General features: G+C 42.4%; 1 protein-coding gene across 2 annotated transcripts in view; it reads left to right on the top strand.

Annotated features, from left to right (window-relative positions):
• LOC124141646 (sodium-dependent proline transporter-like) overlaps positions 1-12,867 on the top strand; it is a 50,044-nt gene extending 37,177 nt beyond the window's left edge. For both annotated transcript variants that reach the window (XM_048383199.1, XM_046509677.2), the window contains exons 4-14: positions 1,340-1,619; positions 3,263-3,395; positions 4,471-4,605; positions 6,030-6,133; positions 6,849-6,973; positions 7,322-7,434; positions 8,013-8,144; positions 9,549-9,648; positions 10,376-10,476; positions 11,221-11,394; positions 12,053-12,867. In XM_048383199.1, the coding sequence (XP_048239156.1) occupies positions 1,340-1,619; positions 3,263-3,395; positions 4,471-4,605; positions 6,030-6,133; positions 6,849-6,973; positions 7,322-7,434; positions 8,013-8,144; positions 9,549-9,648; positions 10,376-10,476; positions 11,221-11,394; positions 12,053-12,184 (1,529 nt within the window). In that variant the 3' untranslated portion in view covers positions 12,185-12,867. The remainder of the gene's footprint in view (positions 1-1,339; positions 1,620-3,262; positions 3,396-4,470; positions 4,606-6,029; positions 6,134-6,848; positions 6,974-7,321; positions 7,435-8,012; positions 8,145-9,548; positions 9,649-10,375; positions 10,477-11,220; positions 11,395-12,052) is intronic.
• Positions 12,868-13,619: the final 752 nt, after the last annotated feature.

Below are 13,619 nucleotides of genomic sequence, written 5' to 3'. Positions count from 1 at the left end.
TATGAATAAAGGTTTTAGTGAACCGCCCCATTTTATCATATGGTGCCAAATGATTTACAGCCATGTTTGTCTACAGAGACACCCACATATACGGAAACACCTATCTTAACGTATTGGGAATATCACAAATTGCGTCAATGTGTGGAGCTAAAAAGTATAAAAAGTATTTTTTTCCAGGTGATCTCATTTGAATATTCAATGCCTCTGTGATGTAGTAAATAGAGCGTCTGCCTGGTGAGTTGTTTGATGCCCAGTCGCGTCATATCAAAACACATCAAAAGATTGAATATTGTTACCCTGCCCGATGCTCGGCATGAACAGATTAAAACAAGGACAGGTGAGGTGAGGTGAAATTGGGTTTAACGTCGCGTCCAAGATTATTGCACTTATACAGCGACGTGCATGCACGTGTGTGTGTGTGTGAGTGGCTGTTTGTACTAGTCCGGACTGATGCCGATTTATAGTGCTAGCTCACTGAGATACCATGCTGCAGTTTAACATGAATACCCCACTCAGACACAGTATACTGACTCCGAGCCGACCAGTCCTTGTTTTAGCCCCTTAATGCCGAGCGCCAGACAGGGTAACAACAAGTACCATCTTTTAACGTCTTTTGGTGTGACGCGGCCGGGGATCGAACCCCGGACCTTCCGCTCTCCGGGCGGACGCTCTACCACTAGACCACGGAGGCGGTCAAAAAACAAGGACAGGTCGACATGGGAGTCAGTATCCTGTATCTGAGTATGTCATGTGCGACCTTGACACAATGTCGCCTCACCTCACCACCTGCATCGGTATGAGGTCGTCATACCTAGTTTGTCAGATTGGTAAACATTATATGATGAACTGAGTGATTCACACGAACAGTCAGTATAAACTGTAGGCACTATGTGTGAAGACCATTTCTGGTGTACCACGCCGTGGTATGGCTTGAATATTGCTAAGCCCAGCATAAAACTTTCTCACGCACTCACTCAGAATAAACTGTGAGATATGCCCTCTCACTGGACATGCATTAGGACAAGTAGCCACATTCACACGTCAATATATACGTTGAACTCCATTTAACCTCACCTGACAAGGCAAATATTGACGGCAAAAAAATGCTTTGTACGCTTTTTGAATTTGGGAATATCCTAAAATTCGTAATGGTGAACAATCTCATCTCGAGAACCCTCATCTATAGCATGACCTCTAGCTCATGGTGGCAGGTTTGCAGTGTCCATTGGGATCATTATCATTATTAACCCTCACTACCATGTGACGTCATTGATAACGAGTAAACAATATAAATGTGTTGATTGTCTCTAAAACATTAACGTTTTCTTGCTATCAACAGGAATTGGCATTGGAACTTTATTGATAACATTCCTCTATACGACCTTTTACACCGTCTTCGTGGCCTGGCCCATCTACTACATGGTGAGGTCCTGCTCCAGCGTCCTGCCCTGGACAACGTGTGGCAACAGCTGGAACACCGACCTGTGTGTGGACGGTGTCAATTCTACCTTCAGCAGTAACATGACAGCCCTGGCAGGGAATACAACAAATACAATCATTGCAGTCGAGCTGTGGGAAAATGTGACCCTGGCTCACACACCTGCCGAGGAGTTTTGGCAGTAAGATTTCCACTTATATATACCAATGAAAACAATAACTGTGCTTCATTTAGATGGGTGTAACGGTTAAGTTATTGAAAATAACAACATTAGTTTTGGTCATTCGTCTTATCAATGTTGTATCATAAGAAATGTGGGGGCACGGGTGGCCCAGTCGTCTAAGGCGCCGCGATTCGCTGTGCAAGGCTGCGTCCCTTGGGCATGCCAGAAACCTATGATTGTGGGTTCGAATCCCGGTTCGCCCCGATTATGTTTCTAGATTTGTCAGCACCATACCCGTGCTCGTGGGTTTCACCGAAGTGGTAAACCTCTAAGACCTGCATCACTTCGGGCTTTCCTCCCACATTAAGCTGACACGCCGCGATATAACTGGAATACTGTTAAAAGCGGCGTTAAACCAAACTCACTCACTCACTCACAAGAAATGTGATGACAAAACGTGGTAACAGGAGACAGAGCGACACGCCCTAAACGAGAAGCGGTGTAACAACTCCGTTAACAATGTCAATATCGGGTGTGACCACCATTTGCGTTAATACAGGCGAGACAGCAGCGGCACATTAATGGGATTTCGCTGTTCCAAATGTCAACTAAAGATTGGCCCAACTGAGCTAGTGTTACTGGCTGGTTCTGGTCCTGTCAGAGGCGTTGGTCCATCTCATCCCGACATGTTCTGTGGAGCAGAAATCTGTAACAACAGCAATGTTACGCTGCCTCAAAAAATCTATTACAACACGTGCAACTTGCGGGCGGGCATTATCCTGCTGTAATGTGATGTTACGCCAATGTTTTTGCACAAAGGGTAGGACATGATCTCGAACGATTTCATCCCGGTAGCTTGTGCCATTCAAATTGACATTAACAGTGATGAGTTGTGATCTCCCATGAGTTGCGATGCTACTCCACACCATTGCATGTCCACCACCAAACACTGACACGTTCTCCTGGCATCTTCCCGAGGCCAGAGGGTTAACTGACTATAAAAGTCCAGTTTCCACCCTTGCCGAACTAGCCTGATATTATGGAGTTAGATTTTGGCTTGACTAACGAGTCCAATCAAAATTCGCGCACCGAAATCGAAATCCGGTTCGTAAACTGTCGTGCAGATTTCGATCGATTGCATGTACACCGCCAACTCGTTGTCACAAAATCTTTTCATGTTTTTAATCAAGGTGCTTACGTGATTTGATGCATTTCGCGATGTAAGACATGTTTTATCAAAATATATTGATTATCGATGAGATGGTGTTGGCTGGGCGCCACCACTTTGTGTGTAGCAAACGCAAGTGATGGAATCTGATTGGTCCATAGGAGAGGTTTAAAAGGGACGTAACTGGTAATAGCCACTGGTGGCGCTACGATCGAGCCCAGTAATTCCAGCCTAGTTCGGCAAGGGTCGAAACTGGACTTTTAAAGTCAGTTAACTCTCTTGCCTCGGGAAGATGTTCTCCTGGACGCCTGTAGACCTTTGCATGACCATCAGATATGTTCAGATGAAACCTGGACTCATCTGTGACCAGTGTACTGTCCTAGTCTTGTCTTCTGAGCCTCAGATGCTGTCTACACAAGGATATATAATACGTGAATTGTCTATCAATATTCCTTTGACAGACTTCCTGTGAATGGTATTGTTTGCCTTGCAGGTACAACGTTCTAAACATCTCCACCGGCTTGGAGGACGTTGGGTCTGTACAGTGGCACATTGTCGGATGTCTGTTTGCTGCATTTCTTGTAATATTTGTTTGTCTTATCCGTGGAGTCAAGTCTGCTGGCAAGGTATATCTAACCTGAATACGGTCGATCCCCATTGTTTCGAACTCCTCATTACATGAAAAATAGTTTGACATATACAGGGTTTGACACATCGGATTCGACGTTATTGCAATCAGACGACATATAATATCCCCATGTCACCTGTTTTCGAGCTTCACGTCTTTTCGAGCCCCAACAATACGTGATCACGCTTTTAATGACGTAATCAAGGTAGACGCTTCAAAGTCCACTGAAGACTTCAACGTGTTCGCCACTTTCCCCTGAAATTGTGTTATGAATTAAGCTGCCCAGGGTAAGATATTCAAAAAGCTATGAAAACATACCTCTTTTTTCACTAACGCACACAGGGGCGGTCGGGTAGCCTTGTGGTTAAAGCATTTGCTCGTCACGACGAGGACCCGGGGTCGATTCCGCACATGGGTACAATGTATGAAACCCATTTCTGGTGTCCGCCTCCGTGATATTGTCGGAATATTGCTAAGAGCGGCGTAAAATACAGAACAATCGCATTCACCGACGATTTATCGGCTGTTGTTTGTAAACTTCCTGTCTGTAATGTGACTGACCAAGTGTTATCTGAAATAAGTGTTCTCAAAGGTAAGACTTAATTTCAGTGTATTGGGATTGTTATTAGACCCGTAATCAGAAATACTTTTTCGGGGCTCAAACACCCATAACACGAGGATGTAATAAGCAATATAAACGGAAGCATTCGTCACCTCTATATGTTTGATCTGAATGCATGTTATTCATATCACTGGAATACCATGATATGATGTGATAATATTTTTTTAATTAGTTCAACAGGGTAAATTGGAAGTTATTTGTAACTCCTGAGACGATTAATTGAGTTCGAGAAAACCGGGAATTGACACATTTAGTTCGAGACATCCGGGTTTAGTAATGATAAACATTGTAAGCGTTTGCCCGGACCAGACTGTGAGTTTCGACAGATCCGTGTTTGAGACAACGGGGTTCGACTTAAATGACAAATGGAAAAATACATTGTATTCCTTTTGTTGTCATATACGTTCTGTATAACAAGGAAGGCTGAATGATGCCAGCTTCTTGACTTCAGGTTGTGTATGTGACGGCATTGCTGCCGTACATCCTTCTCATCGCAATCTTCATCAGGACACTGCTACAGCCAGGAGCTACAGACGGCCTTCTATACTACGTCGTACCGGATTTCCCCAAACTGCTTCAAATACAGGTGTGTTGCAAGTGTGGACACTTAGATTTGTTCATGCAAAGGAAAGTGAGCCGACGCTTCTTTTTTAAAATTGGTAACGTCCAATTTGAAATGTTTAAGCTTTTCCCCTTGAACCGATAGACCTAGCTTACACTTGAACCACAATGGAGCTCGTAACTTTCAAAAGGTGACATTTCTTTCTTAAAATTGAAATAATCATTTAGTTCTAACTTGCCTGTGCATCTCCTTCCCTGCGTTCCCAAGTGAATGGTAAACTGTGTGTTGATGACCACAACATCACTCATCATTGGTGACTGGACCCGTGAAGATCCGAGGTAGAATAGGTCTTCAGCAACCCATTCCTGTTGTGAAAGGTGACTGTGCTTGTCGTAAGAGGCGACTAACGGGATCGGGTGGTCAGGCTCGCTGACTTGTTTGATGCATGTCATCGTATCCCAATTGCGTGGATCGATGTTCATGATGTCAATCACTTGATTGTCTGGTCCAGACTCGATTATTTACAGACCGCCCTCACCACAAACAACAAAACAAACCCACATTGGTGGCGATGCTTACCTTGTCATTGTGCCTGTGAATATGACATAGATGCCGTGAAGGTGTAGGTTAGAACTGATCCCCAGCAACCTATGCCTGTTGTAAGAGACGACTATGCTTGTTGTAAGAGGCGCCTCACGGGAAATATATTCATGATGTCAGTCACTAGATTTTCTGGTCCAGACTCGCCTATTTAATACCACCGTCGTATAGTTGGAATCTTGCTGAGTGCGGTGGTAAACAACAAACAAACAAAATCTAGATTCAGTACTTTCATCATCCAGCAAATGGTATAACACAACAGTTGAAATACCCACAATACAAAAGGCAAAGGGGGTAGTAGGTTTATAAGAAAAGCAATTCAACGTTTCTTTGTGACTTAATAGCATTTCACATAAAATTCAGCTCACTCATTATGTATTGCTAAAACTATGCAGTTTTGATAATTTTAGGAAAATACTAAAAGAGTCAGCCATTATCGAAAAGTTCATTGCCACAAAAAACAATGGTCTATTACAATTTGAACGAAAATTGGAAAAAATCCTACACAAATTAAAACAATAATCATGCCCTGTACAATAATGCTATAGATCAGAAACGCCTCAACTAGCAACACTATCGTAAATGCTTATATCTGACTATCGGTACAACTTTTCATGCTTTTCTTGAAACATATCATGTGTATATGTATGTATGTATGTATGTATGTATGTATGTATGTATGTATGTATGTATGTGTAACGTATGATCACTACAATTGATTAAACCTACTGTACAACCTTGGAACCTGATGTACAACCCTTTGAAAGGAATACAAAATGTCAAACAAACAAACAAACAAAACAACCAACTCAGAATATTACCATTCATTTTATTTACGTTTAATTAAGGTGTGGCTGGAAGCGTCTCTACAGGTGTTCTACTCCCTGGGGCCGGGCTGGGGGATGATTAGCACCGCTGCGAGCTACAAAAAGTTCCATCAACCATGTCTCAGGTGAGCAGCAAGTAGGTTTTGTTTGTTGTCAAAGAATGTCTCTGTGATAGTTATATAGACACCTGTGCCATTTGCGACCACCATCAGAAACCTCAGAATGTGACTTTCCTTCATTCACTCAATGTATATTACTTCCCAGTCATCAACCCATACCAAACCTTTCACAATGATTGGTTTGGTTGGTTTGTTGTTTAACACCGCATTCAGCAATATTCCGGCTGCATGACGTTGGTCTGTAAATAATTGTGTCTGGACCACACTATCCAGTGATGACATCATGAGCAATGACCTACCCAATTGGGATACGATGACATGCTTCAACAAAGACAGCGAGCCTGAACACTTGATTCTGTTTGGTCGCCTCTGATAACAAGCATGGGTTGCGGAAGACCAACTCTAATCCAGATCTTCACGAGTCAGTAGCGCTTGTAGCTTGTAGCGAGTGAACTTTTATGTGTATATGTGAACGTTTAAAACATTGAAACTGCGTTTGTTTGGAATCCACACATTACTAATTAGAACGTCTCAAAAGGTACCATTAATTTCTTAACCCGGATTTTGTTATGAGGACAACCTGTATTACGAGATTTAGCTGTAAATTTGTGGACATAAGTATCGTTGGAAAACCTGAAGGCCACATTTTAGTCGCGTTCAAATTTGAAATGACAAATATGGGGCCGAGTGGAGGTACTCAATGGATACTTTACATTCACAGAGATTGCCTCATTCTGGCCCTAGTGTCTGAGGGAAGCAGTGTCGTTTCTGGCATGGTGACATTTTCCATTCTCGGCGTGATGTCACATAAAGTGGGTGTTCCCATTGCAAACGTGGTTTCGACGGGTATGTAAATAAAAGCGACAAAACCCTTTCCATATTCACGACTGTACGATTCCGGCTATATCACGAGCATGTGTTAATGGACCACCATCACATAGTGATGACAGCAGGTGTTCGCTAAAAGGTGTGCGTATCCTGCCCCTCCGGTGGTTCCCGCCAAAAACACATGCAACGGCATGGCACCATAATATCTTTTGAAAGCTCTGTCTGGAGCTGCAGGAATATTGCTTAAGCCTAGATGTTGCAATCACTTGCATAACGTCTTAATGATCATCATTTACCACTAGACAGAAAAAAACATTGGTAAGACATGTATTATATGGATGAATATGTTAGATGTTTCTGTTGAAGGTCCGGGTTTGGGATTTGTAACTTATCCTGAAGCTCTGGCTCAACTTCCACTTCCTCAGCTGTGGTCATTCGTCTTCTTTCTCATGTTGTTGATGGTTGGCTTGGATTCACAGGTACGTGAACACATTGTTCAGTCAGATGTTCATGTAACTTTCGTATTCAGCTTTTGATCTGTCATGTGTATTCACAGGCTCGCTGACTTCGTTGATGCATGTCATCGATCCCAATTGCGTGGATCGATGCTCATGCTAGTTAATCACTGGATTGTCTGGTCCAGACTCCATTATTTACAGACCGCCGTCATATAGCTGGAATATTGCTGAGTGCGGCGTTAAACAACAAACCAACCAACCAACAGGCCATTTATAGTGTCATAAGTGTAAGTTCCGTGCTATACTTGCTTGAGGCGTTGTTCTTTCTTGTTTTAAGCTTGTTTATTGTGGGATGTTAAATGCATGTGGTGTATTAATATCTTGGTGGATTCCTCTGAGGAAATGTCAGTTAAGCGCCTGCTTCAGATTTCCAAATAGGTCGAATGTACTATAATGGTATGACATCTGTTGACAACTTAGATTATAAATTCATATTCCACTGATGATGATGTAGAAAGGATCGTACAAAATATCTAAAGGGCATACAGTCACCACTGAACTCATACCTTATAGGTCACATCTGACCCCCTTTCTTCTAGTTCCTGAGTATGGAGGTGGTCGTCACTGCTCTGGTTGATGAGTATCCGCGACAGCTGGGAAAGCGGAGGTGGCTTGTAACAGGAGTGTGTTGCCTGATAGCTTTTCTTCTTGGAATCGTTTTCTGCACACAGGTGATTTTACAGTATGATTTATACAATTGGTGCGACAATGTACGGATACATAACATGGGGAATATTGCGAGACTTTTATCTTATCAGTGTAGTGCGAATGTTGGTATTGATCATTATACAAATAATTACTCTTCATGAGGTCATGATGCGAAAACGGCCGCCTCCGTGGTCTAATGGTAGAGCGTCCGCCCGGAGAGCGGAAGGTCCTGTGTTCGATCCCCCACCGTGTCATACCAAAAGACGTTAAAAGATGGTACTTGTTGTTACCCTGTCAGGCGCTCGGCATTAAGGGGCTAAAACAAGGACTGGTCGGCTCGGAGTCAGTATACTGAGTCTGAGTATTCATGTTAAACTGCGGTATGGCATCTCAGTGTGCTAGCATTATAAATCGGCATCAGTCCGGACTGGTACAAGCAGCCACACACACACACATACACGTGCATGCACGTCGCTATATAAGTGCAATACTCTTGAACGCGACGTTAAACCCCATTTCACCTCACCTCATCTGATGCGAAAACAGAGTCCCGAAGACCCTACCCCTGTGGTTGTCTGACGGGAGACAGGCTAAGGGTATTTGTGTTCACATTGTAATCTCTTCATTAGCAACCAATGGTTTTGTTATGACGAAATGCAGAAAAAGTGCATAATTATTTGTAGTTTATTGTCGAACCCTGCATTGCCACTTGCAGAGGGCACTATCATTACTAGCAGACAAAGTCGGTATTGAACATGAGAGGTCAATAGTGGACAATATGACGTACGTATCAGAAACGCACTTGATGTGGATTAACCTATGAAATTCAAATATTCAAACAATAACAATAGTAGTAGTAGTAGTAGTAGTAGTAGTAGTAGTAGAAGTAGCAGTGGTTGTAGTAGTAGTACTTGTAGCAGTAATAGTGGTAATAGAAATAATAGTAGTAACAGTGGTTGTAGTAGTAGTAGTAGTAGTAGTAGTAGTAGTAGTAGTAGTAGTAGTAGTAGTAGTGGTAGCAGTACTAGTAAAGCAGCAGTGACAGTAGCCATAGTAGTAGAAGTAATGGTAGTAGTAGTAGTAGTAGTAGCAGTACTAGTAAAGCAGAAGTAGCGGTATTAGTAGGAGAGGAGGAGTAGTATAAAGTGCAATTGTAGTTGCAAGTGTAGTTGTTATAGTATTAGCGGCAGTAGTAGTAGTTGGTGTAGTAGAAGTGTCAAGAATGGGTAGTAGTAGTAGTAGTAGTAGTAGTAGTAGTAGTAGTAGTAGTAGTAGTAGTAGTACCATTGTTAGTAGCAGCAGTTGTAGAAATATAATAGTAGTAGCAGCAGCAGTAGTAGTAGTAGTGGTAGTGGTAGTAGTAGTAGTAGTGCCACAATGTAGGTAGGAGGAGATGTCACGTTATCACTTGTCTGACCTTGTTGCAGGGAGGGCCGTACATGTTCCAGCTGTTAGACTGGTATTCAGCGTCCCTGGCTCCCATGGTGTTCTGCTTACTGGAGTGTGTTGCCGTGGGCTGGATATATGGTGTGTATACAGATGGCACTAAAAAATACGACCCTTGTGTGTCACGTCATGATCCATTGTCTGTTTGTTTTTTACGTCGCACCTGCATTTTTAAAGCTATATGATGACGACCTGTAAAGCGTCGAATCTGAACCTGACAATCCAGTGATTGAGATTGTTAGCGCCCTCGTCTCGTGGTACGATGGCACACACCCAACTAAGTCCTGGAACCTAACCATCGAAAGATTTGGTCGCTTCACGGCCAGCTTACTGTGATGGAGATCCAACCCGGACTCCAACCCCTGGGGGTGGGGGTGGGGGGTTGGCGTGGGGTGGGGGGGAATAATCCACTGAATTAAAGGCCGTGCGATTCCGACTTGATCATGAACACGTGATCATGAACACGTGTTTATGAATTACTGTCAAAAAGTGATGGTACAAGGTGTTCGCGAAAAGGTGAGAATATCCTGCTCCACCAATGGCACCCGTCACAAACACATGCAAAGGCAAGTCAGTTGTTCACCTGAATAAAACACGGGAACATCAAAATAGTTAATTACATCGGATATCATTTTTTGTCACTGATGCGTCATGTTTGGAAATGTCCACGTGGCTACCATAAAACGTTTTTAAAGCTTCACTGAGGCCTTGAATTTTAATCTTCAGACAAACAAAACCACCTCCGTCACCCGGTAAGAGAGATTGTATAGCCATATATGACAACTTGAAGGGATCTTGTTTTTATCAGGTATCAAACAAATGAGTAGGGACGTAGAGATGATGACTGGAAAAGCACTATCGCCACCACTAAAGATCCTCTTGGTATTCGTGACGCCAGCAACCTTGATGGTAAGTAATACAGTATGTAGGAGTCATGATTCATCTTTGAATTCATGTCAGGTGAGACTGATACCCATAATGCCATGCATAGACATTACTACAGTATGGCAGATACTACCAACCTGAAATATATGTTTTGAAGCGAGTTGTAAGATATATGATATATGACAAACACGATTTTGAAATCTGTTTCTTACACACACAAAAATCGAACCATTTTAGCATCGAATAGATGCTTATTTTGTCTACTTTCATGATCCACCTTGAGTGACGTCATCCAACTTCTGCTTACCAGTATCAAGGCTATGAAGATTAAATAACATTAAAAACACTACAAAACCAGAACGTTTTGACACAGACGTAGGTGAAATCGACTGAAACACCTCAGGAAATAAGGATGTCATAATCTGCCCATCATGGAGTAGCCAATCACGGGCCTAGAATTCGATCTCACGTATATGTTTGATACAAGTTATCTCAAATGGGTTTTCATCCAAGGGTGTGTAAGAAGTTATCGTTCTCTCCTAATTTTGTTCCAAGAAAATTGTAAGATTATCTCTGTGTTCCATTTACAAATTATAATTGGTGAAATCTGCAGCATGCAAAGTTATGATCATGTTGGGTTTATACTTTACAGTATTAACAAATATTACATTTCAATATGAAAACATCAACTACATTTTAAGGTTGTATTCTGAACAATGTCACAATTACACCTTTGTCAAAAGAAATGTGTCCTCGATGTTGTGTCAGGTTGCTTTCATCTTCACCCTCCTCCGCTACCAACCACCGACCTACGGCAAGTACGAGTTTCCCAGCTACGCCAGTAAAATCGGCTGGTTCCTTGCAGTGCTGCCCCTCCTACCCATACCTGTCTATATGGTCATTGCTGTCAGGAAGCACATGGCGACCAATTCCCTGAAGAAGGTAACAAGCGTCGTCTCTTCTGAGACTTTTTTAAAACTTTTGCCGATATATTGATGCACCATCAATCCCCTGTTTCACAGCCACGTTCATAGACCACAGGGATTCGTAGTTGCACGGAAATTAATAACCCATATATCGCACCAGGCGGAAGAACACGAACATTTGCCTTAATTCGGTTTGCTTAATGTGTATGTTTGCAACAACATACACATTCCACGGATTCTTGAAAATACCACCAAAAGTACCCATTTCGACAAACGCACAAAAACTGAAAAACAATTCTTAAGAAGGGTAAACACAACTTGTCTTGCTTGTCAAAGGTATAAGGATCTATACCGAAACGTCGTTTTTACAGTATTAAAGAAGTTGTTATCCATAAAATTGTGTCTTCCTTGTTATCCGTCAACTTCTAAGTATGCCTATGAAACAATGTAATCCTTAAGAACTTTCCGAATTAAATATAAATAGTGAGATCTAATGTCGAAAGAAAACAAAGGGTCATTGATGGATTTACTACCTCAATTTCACATATCACAAGGTGGTCAATCTGTTCATCACTATAACTCCTACCTAAAATTGAGAACGAATCTGACATCCGAGGCGTTGGTGTACTCTTGCATGCAGTCATGATGTGAGTGTCATTTTGTTCCATCTGCAGAGTGTCCATCTTGCCATGAGTCCTGACGATGACTGGGGTCCAGCGGAGGCCGGATACAGGGAGGAGTACATGGCGAATAAGGCAAATAGACCTACCCTCAAGCCTCACATCATGGATATATTCAAAAAGTGAAACAACATGAACACTCTGACCCATACAGTGAAATCCTAGGCCCGTTGATATAGACCGTGACCTGCATACGACTACTGTTTACAACGTCTGGAGAACCAGTGGGATGTTACTATGTACATATTCGTTAATCCAGACATGTGTTAATCTTATTTCTTAAGCAATGGGATCAGTTGGATTAATGAGGTTGTGTTTGTTTTGTAATAATAGAGGGATGGTGTTGCATCCTAGTGGTTAAAGCTTTCGCTCGTCGCTCAACTCCCGGGTTTGATTCCCCATATGCCTTGTGTCCACCACGGTAATATTGCTGGAATGTTTCTAAAAGCAACCTACACCCTCACTCAAGTAAATCGAACGGCATGAATGATTTAAGCTATGTAGTGATACTCCATTCATTCGGTACCCGGGCTATAAAAACATCTGTGTATGATTAAAAGGGATGTTACGACATACAAGTAATTCATTTACCCAGTTCATAACTGGTTAATTGCATCTCGTTCTCGAGAGACTAGACACGCACTGGCACACTCAATGAAACGTGTAGCACTGATGATATGTCATCAAATTTCTAATTTGACGCGTATTTATTATAAGATTGCACACATAGGTTGTTACAATATTCACTGACAACGCTGTAACAACAAACATCCACCAATCGCAACTAAGTTTACTGCACTGTGTAGTTGTTAACAGAGACAAGAGCAAATAAAACATAAAATCGATGATACACTAATTCATGATCATGGCTAATCTTTCAGACTAGGATTTGCTGTTTCATTTGTTGGACCGTGCAACATATATCTCATTGTACAGATTTGTAACAGCTTTGGGATCCCGTACCCAAGAGGAATGTACATGGTTTGGGCAGGTTTCTTTCTCAGTTACAATACTGGCCTATTTCGTGGCGTTATTCATCACTGATAAAAAGTTACTTGATCAAACAATTAATGTAGAGACGCTTACATATGATGGTCATAGTTTTTGTCAATGCGAGAAACTACAAACTTTTCATGTTAAGCAGGGGGCACGGGTGGCCCAGTCGTCTAAGGCGCCGCGATTCGCTGTGCAGAGTTGCGTCCCTTGGACACGCCAGAAACCTATGATTGTGGGTTCGAATCCCGGTTCGCCCCAATTATGTTTCTAGGTTTGTCAGCACCATACCCGTGCTCGTGGGTTTCACCGAAGTGGTAAACGTCTGAGACCTGCATCACTTCGGGCTTTCCTCCCACATCAAGCTGACACGCCGCGATATAACTGGAATACTGTTAAAAGCGGCGTTAAACCCAACTCACTCACTCACTCATGTTAAGCAGCCAGACTTTGGATGACTGATGGCCGGAACAGAATGGGTCTATTCCAATTCTGTTTCCTCTTTTTCTATTCGTGCTTTCTTATACTCTCCAGTCGATGTTGTGGGGTCTTACTGTTTGTAGATACA

The sequence above is a fragment of the Haliotis rufescens genome, unplaced genomic scaffold (genome assembly GCF_023055435.1).
Source record: "Haliotis rufescens isolate VD_foot unplaced genomic scaffold, xgHalRufe1.0.p SCAF_46, whole genome shotgun sequence".
NCBI lineage: Eukaryota > Metazoa > Mollusca > Gastropoda > Lepetellida > Haliotidae > Haliotis > Haliotis rufescens.
This window is presented reverse-complemented; position numbering and strand designations above follow the sequence as displayed.